This window comes from Apostichopus japonicus, chromosome 4 (genome assembly GCF_037975245.1).
Source record: "Apostichopus japonicus isolate 1M-3 chromosome 4, ASM3797524v1, whole genome shotgun sequence".
Lineage (NCBI taxonomy): Eukaryota > Metazoa > Echinodermata > Holothuroidea > Aspidochirotida > Stichopodidae > Apostichopus > Apostichopus japonicus.
Window position 1 is genome coordinate 2,960,760 of NC_092564.1, and position 23,249 is coordinate 2,984,008.

Consider the following 23,249-nt stretch of genomic DNA (forward strand, 5'->3'; position numbering starts at 1 on the left):
TTGAGAATGTTTGCGTCCGCTCAGAAAACCGTGCATCCCTACAGACCTCCATGAAAACATGCACTTTAAAGTACCTCTGCAGGAACGCACAATACTTAGATATAATGACCCCTGACAATCATTGGCTTGTGCACACACAAAAATCAAATGATAAAAGCTGTAACTAGTATGCAACAACAAGATTATTGTCAAATTCCGAAGGGCAAAGTTTGCCATAGACTAGTTACCATAGTTACAAAACACCCTTTGTGTTCATTGAAAACTACAGATGCAAGAATGCTTCCAGACCATGAAAAGGGCTATAAGCTAATCGCAAGAAATTTAGAAACCACCATTGAAATTTTTAGCATGAAAATCCCTGTAATGGAATTGTTGTTAACAAAGTACTTGCTTGATTGTTATGATTTATTTGTTTTCAAACAAATTCAATCATCTGTGCAAAGGATTGGAATGTTGGTTCTTTCGAGAAGAAGTTGTGGTTTTGAAAAGAAAGAAAGAAAGATATTCATTCAAAATATTGTTATGTTTGTCAAAGGCCTAGCTGTAAGTGGGTGTACTTTGGGTTTGTTTACCCCAAAATGTAGGAGGAAGTATCTCGAAGGTTTTGCGTCCCTGTCTAAAAGTAGGACTACTCACTAAGGTCGATAGACCTGGCCTGAGTAGCCAAACGTTACGGTACTCACCTACAAGGCTAAATTGATACATTAGAGTATTACTTACGTATGGCTCACGTGCAAGGCGCTCCATTTTATAACTCCCAAGTGTTTGAAAATCGCAGGAAGTACGTAACTATAACATATGTAATAGTCACTGGGCATATATTCAGTAACTTTATTGCACATGATGTGTGCGAAGTACCACTTCAGGCAACTCCAGTAGTATTTTTGGTGCTTTCATTGTACAACCAAACAATCCTTAACATTTTCTTGAAATGAGTCCTGGTTATGAGAGAACCTACAGCTCCGCACAAGTTGAGCAACGAAAACAGTTTTTGGTACAACAAAGACAAGACATGCATGCTTCATGTTGCATTTAATTAAACTATATACAACTCATGCCATCAAGTTAAAAGTTCCACACAAAATTAGTTGCAAGGCTATGGATACCATGTACAAGTTATGCACGTAGAGGTCAATTGAGGTCACTGGTACCATTGAAGTAACTATATTGTCTTACTTCTATACACTTCCTTCTTTTATAGTGTTGATTTGTATTGATTTATTTATGAGAGGAATATTCTTGAGAAAGTGAAATTCAGTTAAATTAAAGTGCATGTATCCTCGAAATTTCAAACCAGAAAAGCCAAATCTGGGGACTGTACAACATATAATTGTACACCATTCTAAGCATATCCTACAGTCTATATTGTAGATGGCAAGTCGCTGATTTCTAGTTTATTTCTCTGTGGTATATGTGAGTCTTACATGTCTTAATTTGTTTCATCTGTTTAAGTCAATGTAAGTACAGCTATCCTTTGTGTTCATGTCATTGTCAGGTAGAGCAAGACTTTGATTATTTGCAACAAAGGTGTAAGAGCTTTCTTTATCAGAAAGGGCCGCTTTGGCACAACAGATAATCACTATGCAGATCGTGTGTATTCCACATGGCCATGACTACTGATTACCTTCTACAGTATCATTCTTCCTCATCATATGTGATTCCTATATTGCTTTCACCTTCTGATACAATATCCAAAATATTGATTGTTACAACAACAAACAACTAAACCTCACTAGTTTTGGTATTTACATGCAAAGATACTTACCTGTCTTCACGTTGATGAGATGCAAAACACAACTAAAAACAGTGAAAAAGTGTAATTCCCAACCAAGGAATTTGTAGATAGAATAACACTTCTTTACTTTGTGAATGTAGGAGGGAGAGGTGATGCATGGGTGTAACCAGACGAGGGTCAATGGGAGTGAAGTTCTAAAATGTTGCCAGTTAATAGGTCAGCTAGGTAAATGGAAAGTTGCAATAGTAGCATTGAGACAGGTGAGAGAGGAGTGCAGTACATTCCAAACTATCAGGAAGCCTGAAATATGTCTACAATTTCACTAGTTCCTGGTGAACTTTCAACAGGTTGTTTTAGAGTGTAGTAGCTTCTTGTTTACATCAGCTTCTATGGCAATTTAATCTACAATCGTTTGAAACCTGCCAGAGTATAAAGTTAGAATCTAAATGGGTTTTTATTATCATTTTTTCTATCAAGTTTAAATGACGTTTGAAAATCATGCATGTTCCTCTTCGATCTTCCGGTAGTCTGAAAGGCGACTTCCTTTAATATTCTGATACTTGTTTGGTTGTTTCTATAAAGTACAATGGTTAATGTTAGGTTTGGTTTTGTATAAAATAACTTAATGCCTTTTAAGTTCAGTTTAAAGTTATGACAGCACAATGTAGTAGCTATGCCTTTTTTTCTGGATTTTTCAGGCCCTTTTTCAGGTCAGGTCAGGCCTGGCCAGGTCAGGAAACGGTAAGCTATATGATAACGTAATATTAAGGAAAGGAATGGATAATGCAAAGTAAGGTAATCTTTGGTAACTTTAGGTAAGTATATTGGTAAGGTATAAGGGTAAACACTACATTACAGAACAAGACATTTCCATAGTGAAAGATTAGAGAACATGGAAACATTCCTTCGTTGAGTAAAGATTTACATTTATTTATTCAAATGACTTTATAGAGAGGAAAACCGTGACAAATTCCTGTCAGACATAGAGAAAAAGTCTAGTCTCGTTGTCTGGAGAATCAAGACATAAGAGTCAACAGACAAGAGAAAATAATATGAATAATAGATATTAAAATGGAAATCAAGTTTGGTGTGTTTAACTTTGGTGAATACCCATGCAATTACATAAACATAAAATTTGTCTGTGCATCATCTCATAACACAATGAATATATATTGTAAGAACGTCTCTGTCAGATATTATACATTTATAAGAATAAATTATCATTTTCGGGGGAAATGAAATCAAGTGAAATGAAAGCAAAAAATAGAGAAATGTCTTATGTAATAAAGACATGTTAAATACAACATTAATGATCGAGACTGTAATAACGGGATCTTGTGCGAAAGAAGTCATGTCATTCCAAATTAGTAATATATAAAATAACCCAAAAGATGACCCCCCCCCCCATTTTACAACCTATAGTTACCTGTTGGAATATAATTAAAGTAGGTATTTAAACAAATATCCTCCATCCATGTTTAGGATTGGGGATTGTTATTTCCGTCATGTCTGCGTGTGTGTGTGTGGGTGTATGTGTGTGTGTTTGTCAGTGTTCTTCTCTAGGCCTCACGAGTGGTGATGAGGAACAAAAGAAATTCCTGTCACTAATTATCGAACAATAGAGAACAATAGTCATCGGTTATCTATACAAATAGTTAGAATAGGTTAGAATGCCGGGTAAGCAAGCACTCCATTGCACAAACATGCAGTTTCGGGGCTGACAATTAGCTACAGTTAATATTAACAATTAATTTAGTAATAATAATAACAACAAAATCATAATAACAATTCATCGCATGCATGGTTTAATCTTTTTCAGAATATCGTGAAATTCAAAAAAAAGCGATGTAGCGAATAGTTACATCGTGTGTCATGTGTAATGACTCTATTACCATCGCAGAAAAAATAAATAAACAGTTCGATAAAAAAATATGATACCTCCGTTCATATACCCCTCAATGTATAGGCTACTAGATGCTATTACCATATCTGTATGAAACGTCTTTGAATACGTCGTGAAATCTCTAACTATAAGCAAAGAGTGATATTGCTCAGAAATGTTACATAAATCATTATTGAAATGAAAATATTCCTGTAATCAATAGATAGCAGTGGCGTAGGAAGGTACTTTTGAGTGGGGGGGGGCTGAAGACTGAAGTCTAAGGGGAGGGGGGCCCCCTCCCCTTTGGAATTTTTTGCATTTCCAGGTGGCCTCAGATGCAATTTGGTGCAATATAGCACACTTCAACACCCACTCCATTTTGTAAACTTAATTTTGTATTTTCACCTGGCCTTAGATGCAATTTGGTGCTCCAAATGAGATTTTTTTTCTCATTTGGAAATGAAAAAGGGGTTTTCTGACTTGCGGAGCGGAGGGGGGGCGGAATGATACTTCCGCCCCTCCACATTTTTCACTGGGGGGCTGGCGCCCCCCAGCCCCCCGGTTCCTACGCCCTTGATAGATAGGGATCAACGCAGCCGTATTGTTTAAACAAATTGATGAACGATGGACGGACGAGAACATACGTGATATCTATGTTTCAGATGTAATCACGTAGCTCGAAAGAGATGGTACTATCGTTGCTCCAGCATGGGTAAAATCATTTGGTAGGCTTTTTCGGAAGCCTAGCTTCAAGAAGCTCCACGCATAATCATAATAAAAGATTAAAACGTTCTGCTGATTTCAAGATGATTTTGTTTTCTCCGACACAGTTAAAGTTTAATTAGACGCAGTAAATTACTTCAAGATATTGATTGGAGGCAAATAGGTATAAAGTGTATGGCCATGACAATGATTGTGAGCACTGGATGATTTCCTTTTCCAGAACTAATTATTCTCTGTAAAAACTCCTCAGAAGTTGCAAAGCTCGGGGTCACACGTGATGGAGCATCTGATCGATGATTGGTTCAATATAACTTACTTCAGAACATCGTTAATATTCATTAAATATATCACTGAATGAACCAATCAATGCGTGAGAAAGAAAACAACACGTGGTCCTAAGTTTTGGTTATGTTGGTCTTTGTCCGAAAATACGGGCTCTTACGCGAGACGTCTGAAAATGGGTCGGACAATTTTTAATGTATTTCTTTATTCAGGAAAAGTGGGTGTTAACGAGGGGAAACTTGAAGGTCAAAAGTGCAAAGGGTTAAAGACCTTGCAGGAGTTTGAAAGAAACTTAAAGGTGGTATAATATCAGTTCATTACACTAGGCATTGATGCTATGAAACACTCCCATGCCACTGGTGTCCACTTACTTGAGTGCGTTCCAAAACTTGGTACCTTCATTATTTCTTTTCTTCTTCTTTTTTTTAATTTTTTTTTTATTAAGCATACTTTTTTAATTTTGTAGTACAATACTATGAGACCGTTTTTACTGGTTAGAACGTTTTCTTATTTTACTGAATCATACTTGTAGCTCCCTGATAGAAATAAATTTATATATTTTCGGTCTTGCCCGCATAAGATCAAGTTCATTTATGATAATCCTCTTAACTGAAGATTATTACCATCTCAAATTTCAGACATACAAAACCAACGATAAAAATTAATAAATTGAACATTGTATTTATTTTGTTAAAGTACAGGTCAATTACACTAAAATAGGTTTAAACACTGTTGATTTCATCTCTTAACCGAGACTATATGAACTCTTGAAGAGATACAAACCCAGTTATTATCGATAGATAATATAACAGAGCTTTATGTGAAAGAACAACTCCCCAAAAATGGCAAGAAAAAAACCTTTCTTCGTTTTGGATGTATCCTAGTTTAGAAATCATGTTTAGAACTGTCATTCTGTAAACTTGCGTTGTTAAATGCCGAAAGGTTATCAAATCAAGGTTATCAAGGTTATCTTGGAGTGTTAGCTCAGTGGTTAACACCGGTGCCTTTCAATTATAAGGTCCCCGGTTCGAGTCACTCCCAGATTAATATATGTAGTCCAGTTATATAGTAGTTGACAATTAACAATTCATAATAATGGACGTTAAATATGAATGTAAGAGACTGACTTCGGTCAGCTTGCGGCTTTGATAAACCAATGAGGCTTCTTCGCGAGTTCCTGCTTGCAGGAGGATCTAAATACAAATCTCCCCCCCCCCCCCCTTTTTTTCTTTCTCTTCTTATTTTCACGGTGAAATGTTGATTTTTTAACTCTGAAACCAATGACGCCATTAGGCTAGGTCATGTTAAGAGATTCAATGAGTTTGATCCAGCATTTTCAAAACAAAACAAAGAAAACATATCGATTACAGAGAACAAACATCGTAGTAAAAACAAAAATGAAACAATGAAGCACATATGGATTAATAAAGTCATATTTAGAATTGATCAAATCTTCAGCCTTGGGAATGAATGAACATTAAACCTGTGGTATATGATACATACGATTCTGTATGATTAATATTATATATAGTATGTGATTTTCTTCTTCGAGTGTTTTGGTGAAGTTGTTTAGGACAATTGTCTTCATATCACAATATCATCAAACCGTTTACCTTCAACTTCAACCCCTTTGTAGAATTATCACCATGGATACTCACAACGACTCAATTCAGACTGTTTAATATTAAGGGTTGACCTGGACGAGTCAACAATGTGTAGTGTTCATTATAGGCAGTAATCAATGTACCTGACTTGATTCAGTAAGATGGAATATAAACAATATGCACAAAGACAAAAACAAAATAACTAAACTGATTTATGATCCTTTGCCGAGAACACGATGTGTACACCCACCCTAGATACGACTGCAAACTATACCCCGCCATCGCATCAGAGAAACAAATCGGGTATACTAACGCTTCCTGCAAACCCATGGACAAAGTTTGTGACTGGTTTAGACGTACTGCTGTATAAAACGGCAGAAAACACGGCGCATTTCTGAACATATTAACAAAGGTTTGACCTGTGACCTATAAACATACTGTTTCAACTTTTACAAAAATGTGACAGAATTTTATTGCCGACAAGTATTTAAAAGCAGGGAATTTAATTCTCATTATGATTCCAGTTATTTCGTCCAAACCACGATTAATTAGTTTATTTCCTTATCGTGCCAAAATACTTGTTGCATAATGAGCAACAAGGGTAAGATTTGCGTGCATGTGTGTGGAGTATTGATTGGGTGGGGGGGGGGGGCGAGGGGAAGAGAAGTATTCCATTATCTACGGTATCTTATTGTGTAAGGTACATGATCGTATTCACACTTTAGTGAGTTTCGTGGTGAAATACCCGCTGTTGATTAGGGTTAATTCCATCTATTTCACCATACATATTCACCGGTGAACTAAAGAAGTTAACTAGCCTATACCTAATTTTTACCTTCCCATGGAGGAGGGGTGGTTCTGCATGCCGTCTATAAATTATATTGTTCATTTGCTAATACGTATGCTAGATTGAACAAAAAAGCGAGTTAAAACTAACACAAAACAAAATAAAATACCTACATGATAATAATAAATAATAATAATAATAATATATATTCTGTGTAAACATCCTTTGCCGGTGTGGTTAATACTTTGAGTTATAAGTTCAATTTTCTAAACGGTTGAAATTAGACCTAATCAGAAACAGGTTCAGTTACCTCCGTTTTTCGCATTGCTATGGTGATTGTCGAAGCTAACACAAAGAATGAACCAACTAAACTATACATATCTGGGGCAACATGCAAAAATATATACTGCAAAGTAAACATAAATATAACGGTTGCAGAACCAACAATTGCCACGTGAAACGTTTTCTCCGTCCACAGGGCGATCATCAAGCATACATTTGCTAGATAACCAAGTACCCCTGATCCTACTAGGAAAAAACGTATTTTGGTCGATTCTGGGAGGGTCCATCTTTGAAAGAACGTACACAAAATACAACTGGTAAACGCAGATACCATAGAAAAATAGAAGATAGCAATCTGTGGTTGAACTTGCTTGATACCTAATACACGTTTAAAGATGGCCGCTAATGCCGCGAACCCTGTGCCGCAGACGGCTGATATAACCCCGTACAGATTATCGTCATGGTAGAGTGCGTGTCCATCGAAGATGATAGTCGGTTTGGACAGAAAGATAATCCCTAAGATACAAGCCACGCCAGCTCCGAGATCCAATAATGTCGGAACCTCCTTAAGGAATATCCAACCTAAGAAACCTACGAAGACCGGTTTCGACGCCACGATGGCGTTAGCGTCTCCAACGTTAATTAATTTGAAAGAGAGAATAACTAATATCATGGAGAGACAATTAACAAACCCAGTTGCAGTTAAGATAGCAAAAATACGGGCGGGAACCTTCATGGAATATCTCCTGAATAGTATAACCGGTATGCAGCATAACATCATTGTAGTCCGTTCAATTACCGCGATCTCCATCGGGTCCACCGTCTCTGTGATGACTTTAGCTCCCAGATTACGAAAGGCATAGAATATGGTCGATAATAACACTAAAAGGAGGGATTTTCGCTCTACGATCAGCTCAAGGGTATGGTGCCAACATTTACAGAGTGCGTTGATCATAGCCTGTAGTCTTGGGCCTCTCGTTTTCTCTTTCTTCCATAGCGGCGCCTTCTCGTCCTGCCTCTCGGTCATCGAGAGATCATTCGCAGAGTGGTTGTTATTCTCCATCTCGATAGTCGTCTGAAATTTAAGGAAGGAAATAAGAACAACTTTTTCTCTGTCATCAAGTTTTGGAATAACTGCTATCGCAAATATTTCAAATGCTGCTTTAGTTTTTATACCATTATACTAGTAGTACAAGATGTCTTTCTAAATCACTTTTATTCTTTGAGTAATGATCATTTGACATCACATGCAATTCAATCAAAACGACTGGACTACTTAGTCTAGCAAAACGTACCATTTGGTCAGCTCCTTAGTAGATCGAGCAAGACAAAGATCAGAAGAAAAACATAAGAAGTTATGGCGCCAACTATATTTGCAATGCATTACAAATTATTCAAGGACAAATGGTGTATACCATATTGTCCCATGGTGAGCGGGTGGTCTCTGTTGTATGAGTGCAGTTAAAAGAGCACATTTAGTTGAATTCATATTTAAACCAGAAGATTAACATTAAACATATGAAGCTTGTACTGAGAAGCGGACGTCGTCATCATCATAGGAATATTCCAGACATTAATGTATGTTCAAGGTGAATATCATAGAAATCCGACAGAGACACATTAGATTACCAACAACCAAATTTGCCCTTGCAGTGCTTGCAGTGCTTGCACACAGGGATTTGTTTACTTAGTGACACAGTGTTGGTAGTATATCGCCAGTGCGGACAAGAGGGCAATACAGTTCGCAAACTTATTAATCACTCTGGTTAAGCAAGTAAGCAACTGAAGGCTACATAGACTACTAACTACAAAAGCAATGTTTATGTAACAAAGGGGAAAACTTTTCTCTTTTTTTTCAACAAATTATATTCGACGACATAGGGAATTACCAATAAATACAGTGCTTTTCCCTAGCGCGCTTAATATTACATTCTTGGGGGGGGGGGGGGGGGCTGGGCTATTTATTAATTTAAAATTGTTCACTTCATTCCAACTGAGCATTTGGAATGAAGTGAACAATTAAACAGTTTGCAGAAAAATGTTGAGTTGACGAGATACAATAAGTGTTCAAGTAAACATTTTGCAGAAAATTGTTCAATTGCTCATTTGGAATGAAGTGAACAATTGAACATTTTGCAGAAAAATGTCCAATTGACGAGATATGAAAGGTTGTCAATTAAACATTTTGCAGAAAATTGTTCAATTGCTCAGTTAAAGCAACTGAGCAATCCAACATTTTTCTGATTTTTTATGCCAAGTTATGGGGCAAAGTTTTTCTTATGATGAAGGCACTTTTAAGCTTCCGTAGATTAGCATTTTGCGTTTTAATTGTATCATACTACTTCTATTAGGCAATTTTTTTTTAGAGTATTCAAGATCATACCAAGTTTTGTATGGTGGAGTATAAGTATCGCGAGATACAATTTCTCAAAGTGGCAAGGAATACGTGGTAAATATGACTGATTAAAAGTCAACTGTGACCAAAATTTTTCAATTTTGGGTCATTCACAACCACAGGAATATATGAATAGGTCTAGGTAAATAACAGTGCGACAGTCGGAAATTCCGACTGTCGCACTCCAATTTTCCAACTATCGTCAGTTTTACCAAGTTTGGGGTGAGATACCCCCACACCCCCACCCCTCTAGAGTCGTTCCTGCCAAGAGCATGCGCGAGGAAGAGATAACTTGGCCGTTCCGTTTCATAACTGTGCATTCTGCTATATGCTGGCATTGAATAGTAATCACTATCGTAGCTCCCCGCCTCCTACGCCTATGTCAGCAAGTGCTACATTGAGCTTATCTTTTTATCCCCGTTCTGGGGAAAACTTGTTTAAGTGCATTAGAATGTTGCTAGTTAACGCTTTATATATATATGGAACACACTTGTCACACTTCAAAGAATATCCAGTGACGTACTGTAAGCATAGACAGTTGCGATCAGCTATATACCTCATCCCAGAACAACTGATGTAGTCAATAACATGGCTTCGAAGCGTAACCCATTGAAATAGGCTAAACAAAGGTGGTTCAAAATCATCCAGTTTGTACATCGTTTCCACTACTATGGCATAGTTACGAGAATAGGTATACTATTGTATGACAGAAAGACCTTCTAAAGCATTTTTAACGGGTGTTAACATTTTTGGGGACCTCTTTATTGAATTGCTCTGACTATAAAAGGTCCCCAAAGGAAAGGAACAACAATGAAATAATAGATTTTTGTTTTGAACTTAACAGTGAAGTATATAAAAAATTATAGATAGACAATTTTTGGTCATTAAATTGATTTTTGTATTGCGCGTATGGACTTGTCATGCATGTAGGGCGGTCATAATCTAAAGATATATAATCTGTTGTCTCCTTTAGACAATAAAAGGCCTTTAAATTCACGAAATTTACATACGCACTTTTATGATAGTACAGAGTTCATAAATATTTCAACTGGTGCCAAAGCTTTGTCAATGATTAAATTCGGCTGAATATTAAAATTATAACGAAGTAAAGCTGACATGAAAAGAAATTATAGAAAGAAATAATTATGACCTGACAGATCATCGATTATACGTCATGAAGACGATATATTTTTATTAGATATATTATTTAGATAGATAGTAGATATTAGATGTAGCATTAAATATATCCCCCCCCCCCTCCTGTATAACAAATGGAACTTTAATGAAGTGAGTCCGAAATTTAATGCATAGTCTAGTCAGGACAGATGAATCATTCAACTTCCTCCACCAAAATATTACATAGCGAAAACCTTTTTTTCAGGGTAACATAATTATGTTGATGTATACCAATGAAAGGGAGAGAGTCACAGCAAAGGGAGGGAGTCTCAAGAAGGAGGAAGGGGGTGGTTCACGTGATACACTTTATTAAATTATGAATCACAATTTGAAGGTTTTTATAACCACATGAAAATTCATCGGAGAGTAAGTAACATGCCACTCAAGTCAACACTATTTTCGCTTCGTGATATGCAAAGAATGAAATATCCGAATTTTTGTTTTTTTATTTATTTATTTTTTAGTTGGGAAATTTAATTTTACTTTAGTCAAGCCGTAGTCAAATACATTCCAAATCTGGCAATCAGACCATATATTACAATGGTAACCCGAATTGATATTATATATCCGGTTACATGGTGATGATAATAACTTGTATCATTTGAAAAAAAGCTGTCGTATAAGTGATGACGTCATCTTGACGTAACAACGATAAGGTCAAATGAGTTTAGGTGAGAGTTACTCGTTCTCACATTTTAAATAAAGTGTGTATACAACAGATGCGCTATGTCCTCAGAATACATTAACAGATCTTAGCCTTTATATATGTAGCCTAGTTCAATTCATAGTTAATGGGAATACTAACAAAAACTTCAAAATTCATTTCACACGTGAACAGCTTTTTTTCTTGCTCGATATGTTTTCTTTAATATATTTTTTTTTTAAATTTAAGTGGATCCTCATTTATATATCAAAAGCATTCAAAGATCTACCATAACCCAATCGTTCAATTCAGAAATTTCAGAAAAAATGGTTAAAAAACAAGCACAAACAAAGAAATATGCGATCATCTAAAAGCCTTGTGAAGGTCGATTTGACATAAATTAGAATTATCTTGAAAGAGGATCTCAATCCGGGACTGTCTTCAACTTCCTCTGGTGATACATAACGATATTACCAGATATGCATAAAGATATTAACTATACATCTGAACTATACACAAGAACCCATATATAAATTATCTGCCAACATGTATGAATGTCGGAGTATCATTATTCTGATAATCTAAAATGTATGGCCTTCACATGCTTCCGCATGCAAGATCGACAGGGTTAACACTTTCGAAGTTAGACGAAATTTCGTAGGCAGAACAAAATCATCGATCAAAACTTAAAAAGTACTTTAAAGTGAAAGAAAAAACGAAACTATAACTTGAAAAGGAATTTTTATTTTTTTTTTATTAATATAATTTCTTTGTCATTAATTTAAGAATCCATTTAATTATTTAATGACAGACGTACATAAATAATAGCGTTATATCTTGAAGCGATTCACGATATCACGCGAAGGTGCAAAGAAAACAATAACATCGCAAATTATATTATTTTGTATGTATATAGCATATAACTGGAGTAACGAGTGTGTTTACATAGGAGAGCCCAGCTGTGGGGAATCAAACGTAATAACATAACATCAACTCTTTTTTGGAATGTGTCAATGTTGCCGACTATGAACTTTAAATCATTTTTAGCTTCTTCGATGCTTTTAATAAAAGTATTAAGATTATTAAAACTGGGCAGGGTCTGTGCGACGGGTGGGAGCAGGAAGGGGAATGATATGGTGCCTTAAACTATTATAAAGGTCTTTCAGGGATGGTAATCAAAGATTTGTACTTTGTTTCCCATGTTTGTACATGTACCGTGTTTGTGTGTTTAGGGCGGGGTATCATTGTGTAGGAGAGGGAATGTGCTTATATGAGGCAGAGACCAAGTGGCTGATGGGGCGGACGGGGGAGAGGCGGAGGTGAAGAGGGCGGAGGGGTGGAGGAGCGGAGGGGCTGACGGGCTGACAGGTTGACGGGATGAAGAAAGATGAGGTTAAAGTTAGAGACGTGACCTTAAAATGGCTTTGCATTGTAGGCGGAATTTGATGCGAACTGTTTCTCCCGATTTTGACAACGCAATGGCTATTAAAAGTCATTTTTTTTTGCCAATAAACTTTTGTTCACAGGATTTAATATTCACATGTAGCGTCGTCCCTCATTAAACATAGAAGATGGCTGATTTTATCTGGCATGGAAATGTCACATTCGTTCCTTTTGTTTCATTTCAATGATTTTCTAAAATGATAAAGTTCGGTGGGTAAATTCGAGATGTAAGACAAGGGTAAATATTGTCTTCATGAATCACGTCAAATTTGACCGAGTTTCTTCAATCTGTTCAAAGGTTTGCATAGTACTCACGAAGTATATACACTGCAACCTTACCAGAAGATTGCGTATAATTATATGATTAAAAAAAATCAAAAAATCATAGTATACATTCTTATAAATTTTAATTGGAGCAAAATATGTTAACATTGTTAGATCAATGGTCAATGAAGAAAGGGGAAAAAATTTCCAAAATTTGAACATAATTGTGACTATATTGTCCAAATTTCTTGGTGACATTTTTTTCTCCATTTGGTATGAAAAATATTATTACAAGCTATAGTATAGTGTTCTTATTGTTTATACTTTTATACCAATATGGTTTCTATTAAATTCATGTAGTATCATTTCATGTAATAACCCCACCATACATTTCCCTTCAGTACTATACCAATGGAAATGCATCTTAACACCAACATATAAATGTTATGCTTCGGTTGTTATATAAGAAATGTGTCCCCAAAACGTGTTATATGTGTAACCTATTGATCTCCTCTCAACCCACCCCAACCACCCTACTTCACCCAACAACAGTGCCGGGTCATCTACAAGACCTAAAATGCCCAAAGTTCGAGGGGCCTCTTTAAACACTTCCATGCTATAGACATACCAATTTTCTATTTGGAGTTTTCCCTACAACAAGTAAAAAATGTGATAGCGGGATTGGGGGGGGGGGGGGGCGACATAGCATTTGGTGCAGCAAGTTGCCAGAAGGTGTTCATCTGGCCCACTCCTTTAATAAACCGCTCAAGCGCATCTATATGGTTTAATAATAAGTACATTCCATAGTACATTCCATATAAACACATTTCCCTATTACCATCTCTCTCTCTCTATAGTCACTGTATATGTATACGGTATATGGAGACTGATTGTGTAAAGGATATTTTCGAAATATACTGGTCAGGCAATAGTATAACCTCACCCATACGATAGCTACACACAGACGTGATTATTAATCAATTAACTTTGATGTCGGTTGATATTAATTAATATACCAGCTGGTTTTTCTTCTTTCATTAACCGTCTCATAGAAAAATGAATATATATATATATAGGCTGAAATGCCTCACTTGGTTGATATGTACCATTCTACCATAGGTCAGAGAATTACAGCTCCAGACGTCAATAGTATAAAATATGACCATATTTCGCATAAGGTGCTAGTTCAAATATTCTATCAAGTCTTCATGTCAACTGATGTGAACTGAACGAACAGGCCTGGTTAGCACTTGAAACGTGCTCATTTTGCTGGGACAAATAGGTGCTAGCAAATAGTGTAGGTGAAAAATGTACATGTTTGTATGCACCTATACGTTTAGCCCCCCCCCCCCCCACATCATATGAGAGAACATTCACACGGACCTCACTTAAAACGTTTCCCTTCCACCTTTAGGCGAGCGCCATCATACGAGGAGAGTACATACTTGTAACATTTTGCACCTCACGCACACGTTTGATTTACCGTGTATAGGATCTACCCTCTGTTATGAATTCGACCCATAGTTTGGTGTAATGGGGGGGGGGGTGAAAGTTTTGGCTGTCTTCCGGTCCAGGGACGAGTATTAGGTACGAGGAGGGTTTCCCCTCCCCTTTGAGAAATATTTTGCTTCTGAAAAGGGGTTTTAGATGCAAAATGGCGCTATCATTTCCATCATTTTAACTTTTTTAACATTACAACTTTATACGTTGCCAGTGTAGGCCTATACGACTTTTCGTGACAGTGTTATTAACTATTTCAGTGGTAGGGGTGGGGCAGGGGAGAAGAAAACACGTGCCCTCATGCTTCTTATGGCCACGGCCCTGTATATATTTACGATATCAAATATTTACAAATAGTAGTACCGTACGTGTTGGTGCAAATGTAAATATGTGCATGTGTGCATATGTACATATATGCATATATGTACATATGCACATATGTGCATGTACACGCATGTATCTTATATCTATATATTTTATTGACCCAACGGAGAAGTGTTTAGTGGAAGGCGCGGCCACTAAGTTCCATGCGGCGCATCGAACTTTGACCAAGAGCGCTTGTCAATCACTGAATCAAACAGTTAATTATACTTTGTTCAGAGAAATCTCGTCCAATGCTTAATACATGGCTAATGAGGAAAGTCGTCTGAGAAATAGATCTCATTTTATACATGTCATAGAAACCATACCATGTCATAGAAACCAAACCATACCATGTCATAGAAACCATACATGTCAAAGTACGTGTTGGTGCATATGTATACGCATGGCTAATTAGGAAAGTTGTCTAATAAATAGTTCGCACTTTATACATGTCATAGAAACCAATGGACAGGCTATCCAGTATTTATATATATCAAGGTTATAGTTAGGTTTTTTTTGCGCATATTTTATTCCGTCCCCCTGTTCATCCCTGAAAATTACTGTGCAGTGCAAAGTGAGCCCCACCCCCCCCCCCACGCCACCTCTCTCTCTCTCTCTTTCTGGATGCTCCAGTGGGTTGAAGCGAAGGGCAAAAATGAACGGAAATAACAATACACACAACTTGTGCAGGGCTAAAATGATAGAACATTAGACTGAGACCTTAGAATGGCCCGCATGCGAATTTTTTCCCCCAAACTGAACTGACGCTGAAATTATTTCCTCGATTCTGATTGGCTCTCAGCGAGCACGTGATATACTTTAGTATTCAACAAGGATCCCTCCATACTCTGTCGATATCAGTATGATCAACACGAACAAATTCAAGATATTCACATTAGCAACTTTCCAGAACTTTTGGTAGGTATATACGAACGAAAGTATATAGTGTTCTTAACACAATAAAGCAACTATTCCCAACCACTGCTCCCATTATAGGCAGTCCTCGATCGTTGTTTACTCGCTTGACTCCGCTCTACACAACACATGTAATGTAGCCTATTGTACTGTGTATAGTATACAAAACAATAAAACACAGTGCATTTGTAATTGTATACATGTAGCCGATGAACATATGTACGAGGTGTTTGTGTACATTCGGAGTTGCGATCATTTTAGTTTTATGATCATAAATTCAAAATGTATTCAGTCAATAAATCATGACAGGCCTAGTCGAATATGCAGTGGTCATGAAGACGGCGAGCGAGTGTGTGCCAGCCAGTGAGTGTACAAAAAAAAGGCATTTGACGATATGTCTGTGTCTTTTGACTTGTTAACTAGTTGTATACAGCCTTATAACCTATACGTATGGAAACACAGATGTTTACCGGCACCATTAGAAGTTCTTGTACATGGTGACCTAGTATAGGCCTTCAGGTGACCTAGTAGGGATTCGTTGAGACTACCATTCCGGTTTTGATCAGCTTATCAGAATCGAGGAAATAATTTCAGTGTCAGTTCAGTTTGGGGAAAAAAAAAATCGCGGCCCGCATACCGTCCGGTTTTTTTAGTGAAATATTTTGGCCGAAAGGCCAGCTGGTCACTACTTCGTATATCGATTTTATCATATGTTTCAACTCACGTCCTTGTACTTAAAAAATAAATGCAAACGTTTTAAAACTCGAAAAATACAAGTGATTGTGTGTCGGTCTGTTGGGAAAATATGTTAGAAGCATCGAAACCCTAATACTAGACGTTAAAAGGTGATGAACAAAATACGGTATACATAAATTAGCGCCGATTGGAAGGGATGCAGACAAATTATGAAAGGAGGGTTTTATATATAATCAACGTTTCAATTAATTTTTCTACTCAATAATATTCCATATTATACCGGTATGAATGATAGGCTGATGCGTACCAGGCTCGGTCAATTCTGGAGTTACTGGCTGTGCATACGTTAACGAATAACGCTTATCATTATGAAAGGAATTTCAACGGTGGTTGAACTTCATTATTTTAACACAGTTTTTGTGAACTTTCTGCATCAAAGCGATTTGTTTGGCAAAGATTTGAGTTTGTTTTTTGCTATTTTAGCGATACATCATTAATGCATCTGCCAACAACAGAATGAATGATGTCATTTTGGAGTGTTAGCTCAGTGGATAACGCCGATGCCTTTCAATCATAACTTCCCCGGTTCGAGTCACTCCCAGATTAATGTATGTCGTCCAGTTACAGAATTGTTGGCAATTGACAGTTCTTAATCATGGGCGTTAAATATGAATGTAATGTCAGCTTGCGGCTTTGATAAGCCAATGAGGCTTCTTCGCGAGGTCCTGCTTGCAGGAGGATCTAAAATACATACATACATCATGACAACTGAGCTAAAACGGCTAGTTGGTTTTCTTGATAAAAATGGCATTCGTCCATAGCAGAATGGAATATTTATACAAAATAGTTGTATTTCGATGAAATTCTGAATACAGAGTTTCATTTGAAATGTAGAAAATATTCAAGGATACTTCCAAATGAAAGTTTTGGAAAAGAGAGCAAAGCCTTTAAAGAAAAAACTTACAGGAAAGATATCACAGACCACATACTATAATTCACACGCTAGAGTTAGCGAGAGGTTATAAATAGGTGACATGCAACCATCAACCATAACTCAGTGAGAGACAAGAAATCATTGAGATGACCTTGACAGCCTATACAGTAAAGGAAAAGCGTCTAATTTATAAGATAAATGCTACATTGCCTGTCATCGGAATAACCCTTTAACGCTTTTTTTATTATTAATAAATAAATAAATGAATATTAATAAAAACTTGCTTGCTTTCGTTTTTACAATATCAATTGTCAGTGTCACTGATTATTGCAATGTTCTCCCAAATCCCATGAAAAATACTAAATACAATGTGCCACGAAATAGAAGTCCATAGAAGGGATTTCACAATGACAAAGTTAACGACGTTTGTCTCGATGTTTGCCATAGAGGTGGATTTTTCTTTGATTTTTCTTCGAAATATGGTATTCATAACTAATAAGGCACTAGCAAATGTTGAAAGATATACAAAATTCACATCAGTAATGAATACTGCTAAAAGATACACAAAATCACACCAGTAATGTACTGCTCAAAATTCTATAAAATCACACCAGTAATGTAAAACTAAAAGATCTACAAAATCACACCAGTAATGTAAAACTATAAGATCTACAAAATCACACCAGTAATGTATCGCTAAAAGATCTACAAAACCATACCAGTAATGTAAAACTAAAAGATAGACAAAACCACACCAGTAATGTAAAACTAAAAGATCTAAAAATCACCAGTAATGTAAAACTATAAGATCTACAAAACCACACCAGTAATGTAAAACTATAAGATCTACAAAACCACACCAGTAATGTAAAACTATAAGATCTACAAAATCACACCAGTAATGTAAAGCTAAAAGATCTAAAAATCACACCAGTAATGTAAAACTATAAGATCTACAAAACCACACCAGTAATGTAAAACTATAAGATCTACAAAATCACACCAGTAATGTATAGCAAAAAGATCTACAAAACCATACCAGTAATTTAAAGCAAAAAGATCTACAAAATCACACCAGTAATGTAAAGCTAAAAGATCTAAAAATCACCCAAGTAATGTAAAACTATAAGATCTACAAAACCACACCAGTAATGTAAAGCTATAAGATCTACAAAATCACACCAGTAATGTAAAACTATAAGACCTACAAAATCACACCAGTAATGTAAAGCTAAAAGATCTAAAAATCACACCAGTAATGTAAAACTATAAGATCTACAAAATCACACCAGTAATGTAAAACTATAAGATCTACAAAATCACACCAGTAATGTACTGCTTAAAGATCTACAAAATCACACCAGTAATGTAAAGCTAACAATTCTATAAAATCACACCAGTAATGTAAAACTATAAGATCTACAAAATCACACCAGTAATGTAAAACTATAAGATCTACAAAATCACACCAGTAATGTAAAGCTAAAAGATCTAAAAATCACACCAGTAATGTAAAACTATAAGATCTACAAAATCACACCAGTAATGTAAAGCTAAAAGATCTAAAAATCACACCAGTAATGTAAAACTATAAGATCTACAAAATCACACCAGTAATGTAAAACTATAAGATCTACAAAATCACACCAGTAATGTAAAACTATAAGATCTACAAAGTCACACCAGTAATGTAAAGCTAAAAGATCTAAAAATCACACCAGTAATGTAAAACTATAAGATCTACAAAATCACACCAGTAATGTAAAACTATAAGATCTACAAAATCACACCAGTAATGTAAAACTATAAGATCTACAAAATCACACCAGTAATGTAAAGCTAACAATTCTATAAAATCACACCAGTAATGTAAAGCTAACAATTCTATAAAATCACACCAGTAATGTAAAACTATAAGATCTACAAAATCACACCAGTAATGTAAAGCTAAAAGATCTAAAAATCACACCAGTAATGTAAAACTAAAATATCTACAAAATCACACCAGTAATGTAAAACTAAAATATCTACAAAATCACACCAGTAATGTAAAGCTAAAAGATATATAAAATCACACCAGTAATGTAAAACTATAAGATCTACAAATTCACACCAGTAATGTAAAACTATAAGATCTACAAATTCACACCAGTAAAGTAAAGCTAAAAGATCTACAAAATCACACCAGTAATGTAAAACTAACAATTCTATAAAATCACACCAGTAATGTAAAACTATAAGATCTACAAATTCACACCAGTAATGTAAAACTATAAGATCTACAAATTCACACCAGTAAAGTAAAGCTAAAAGATCTACAAAATCACACCAGTAATGTAAAGCTAACAATTCTATAAAATCACACCAGTAATGTACAACTAAAGGATCTAAAAAATCACACCAGTAATGTAAAACTAAAATATCTACAAAATCACACCAGTAATGTAAAGCTAAAAGATATATAAAATCACACCAGTAATGTAAAACTACGAGATCTACAAATTCACACCAGTAATGTAAAACTATAAGATCTACAAATTCACACCAGTAATGTAAAACTATAAGATCTACAAATTCACACCAGTAATGTAAAGCTAAAAGATCTAAAAATCACACCAGTAATGTAAAACTATAAGATCTACAAAATCACACCAGTAATGTAAAACTATAAGATCTACAAAACCACACCAGTAATGTAAAACTATAAGATCTACAAAATCACACCAGTAATGTAAAGCTAAGATCTACAAAATCACACCAGTAATGTAAAGCTTAAAGATCTACAAAATCACACCAGTAATGTAAAACTATAAGATCTACAAAATCACACCAGTAATGTAAAGCTATAAGATCTACAAAATCACACCAGTAATGTAAAACTATAAGATCTACAAAATCACACCAGTAATGTAAAGCTAAAAGATCTAAAAATCACACCAGTAATGTAAAGCTTAAAGATCTACAAAACCACACCAGTAATGTATAGCAAAAAGATCTACAAAACCATACCAGTAATTTAAAGCAAAAAGATCTTTACAAAACCACACCAGTAATGTAAAACTATAAGATCTACAAAATCACACCAGTAATGTAAAACTATAAGATCTACAAAATCACACCAGTAATGTAAAACTATAAGATCTACAAAATCACACCAGTAATGTAAAGCTAAAAGATCTAAAAATCACACCAGTAATGTAAAGCTAAAAGATCTAAAAATCACACCAGTAATGTAAAACTATAAGATCTACAAAATCACACCAGTAATGTAAAACTATAAGATCTACAAAATCACACCAGTAATGTAAAACTATAAGATCTACAAAACCACACCAGTAATGTATAGCAAGAAGATCTACAAAACCATACCAGTAATTTAAAGCAAAAAGATCTTTACAAAACCACACCAGTAATGTAAAACTATAAGATCTACAAAATCACACCAGTAATGTAAAACTATAAGATCTACAAAACCACACCAGTAATGTAAAACTAAAAGATCTACAAAATCACACCAGTAATGTATAGCAAAAAGAACTAAAAAATCACACCAGTAACTGCTCAAAATTCTATAATATCACACCAGTAATGTAAAACTTAAAGATCTACAAAGTCAAATCAGTAATGTATACTGCAAAAAAGATCTACAAAATCACAAGTAATGTAAAGCTAAGCTTGACTACGCTTCAAAGGTTTTCAAATGAAAAGCAAAAATTTTCATTACAAGAAGAAACGGTCAATAATTCGCTATTTGGTGTACAGTGCTACCAGTTGAATGATATATATATCTACAGGCATATCCGTATTAGGTGTTAATTATATATGGTTAGCTCTAAGTTACAATCCAACAAGAAAACGCACTTTAAAAAGTAAAATCTAAACACTTGGGGTGGGGTGGGGGGGGGGTAGGCGGGTCCGATTACTGCAATTCATTGTTTTGTCAAAACCAAATCCTTATAGCGTAATCTATCGTAGAAATATCAATGTTTAAAAAAAATTGAATTGTCTGAATGTATATGGCAACAACCGAATGAGTATGTATGTATGTATTTTAGATCCTCCTGCAAGCAGGAACTCGCGAAGAAGCCTCATTGGCTTATCAAAGCCGCAAGCTGACCGAAGTCAGTCGCTTAGTGATGTCACCCTTGCAATTGAGCTAAAATGTCTCTCTTTCCTTTTTGCATTTATCCACTGAGGGAAATAATATTATAACGGTCAAGTTGCATGCTGAAAAATTACTAAATGCAGAGAACATCGACAATTTGTCAAACGTCTCAAATTTTCCAACTTTCAATCAAAAATAATATTTTAATAATGAAAGGAGGGCTATAAATGAATACCTATCCTGATGGCATCAATGTACTGCTCACTGTGATCCACTATCTGGAATAAGCCTATACGGTATAATGAAGGATTAATCTTGGAGGGGGGGGGGGGTCAGTTTAGCTTAAACAACCAGAAGTAGATACAGGGTATCGAGATGGGGATTTGACAATGAAACAAAATTCTGAGCGGGCCGGGGGGGGGGGGGGATTTTCTGCCATCGGAATGTCCCTTTTACTTATGCCAGCATTAATTTGGCAATTTTTTGAAATGAAAATTATCAGACGGATTAAAAGTTTGCCATCATGCAGACATCTGATATAATCTCTGATTTGTAGCAATTTTGTTCACCATGGTACAACACACAAAATCAAATTAATAAAGTTGTATATACTTACAATAGTCTGTTTTGTGTATATAGTGAATTAATGCATGTCAAAAGATAAAGTCCAATGGGTTCCCAATCCACACAGTCCACAGTGTATACCAAGACTCCAATGGAAACAACAAAGCCGTAATTCCTGTAAGAATCTTGAAAAAAAAATATATATATATATACCCGTTTATTTGAAAAGTGTCATCCCCAACTGTGGTGGCTATAGTCGAGTTGCAGAGTTGATATACATATATATATATTATAGATCGATTCAAGATAAATGACCGCAAAATCTCTTCCTCCAACAGCTCAGAAAATGACAGTATGCTCTGCGCATGGCACATGAAAACGTCGTGAGATATTAACTTATATGAGAATTTACCATGTACAAATCGTGCGGTTCATAGCTCAGTCAATTTCCGACCAATTATATGATGCGAAGGGGTTTCGAGATTGCTTCCTTTTATGCACATGCGTAACGCGTACACAAACACACACACACGGAACGTATGAATAGTATTAGAATGAGTTTAACCACGAAGGAAACGAAATGTTGAACGCCATTATTAGTAACTTTTTTTTTTCATGATACGCGGAAGTGCCACAACTACGAAACTAATATGTTCTCTAGTATCTGTATACTGTACACAATACTGTCTACATACTGTACACAATCATACCCACATAATATTATTGTTAGACAAAACCAGACAGATAAATTAAGAGAAAATATTTTGGAATGTTCAGTCAGCAATACTTGGCAGTTGAATGAAAACTACAAAATGTAACACAATGAAAGTATGACGCTAGATAAGTCTAACATTAATAATTCATGTATTATAATAATACTAGTTTTGTTCGATACAGGTGACAAACGCCTGCAGTGAAATTACGTTTCTTCCTTACCGGTTTCGAACCTCTGGACA

At 35.6% G+C, this 23,249-nt stretch overlaps 1 protein-coding gene across 4 annotated transcripts in view; it reads right to left on the reverse strand.

Moving 5' to 3' along the window:
- Window positions 1-2,644: 2,644 nt before the first annotated feature.
- LOC139966147 (solute carrier family 35 member G1-like) overlaps window positions 2,645-23,249 on the reverse strand; it is a 28,008-nt gene continuing 7,403 nt past the window's right edge. For 3 of the 4 annotated variants that reach the window (XM_071968879.1, XM_071968877.1, XM_071968878.1), the window contains 2 exons: window positions 22,346-22,478; window positions 2,645-8,370 (listed from right to left, as the gene is read on the reverse strand). In XM_071968879.1, coding sequence (XP_071824980.1) covers window positions 7,300-8,358 — 1,059 coding nt within the window. In that variant the 5' untranslated portion in view covers window positions 8,359-8,370; window positions 22,346-22,478 and the 3' untranslated portion in view covers window positions 2,645-7,299. Of the gene's footprint in view, window positions 8,371-22,345; window positions 22,479-22,506; window positions 22,730-23,249 lie in introns of those variants that run through there. The other variant, XM_071968880.1, reaches the window with a different exon arrangement.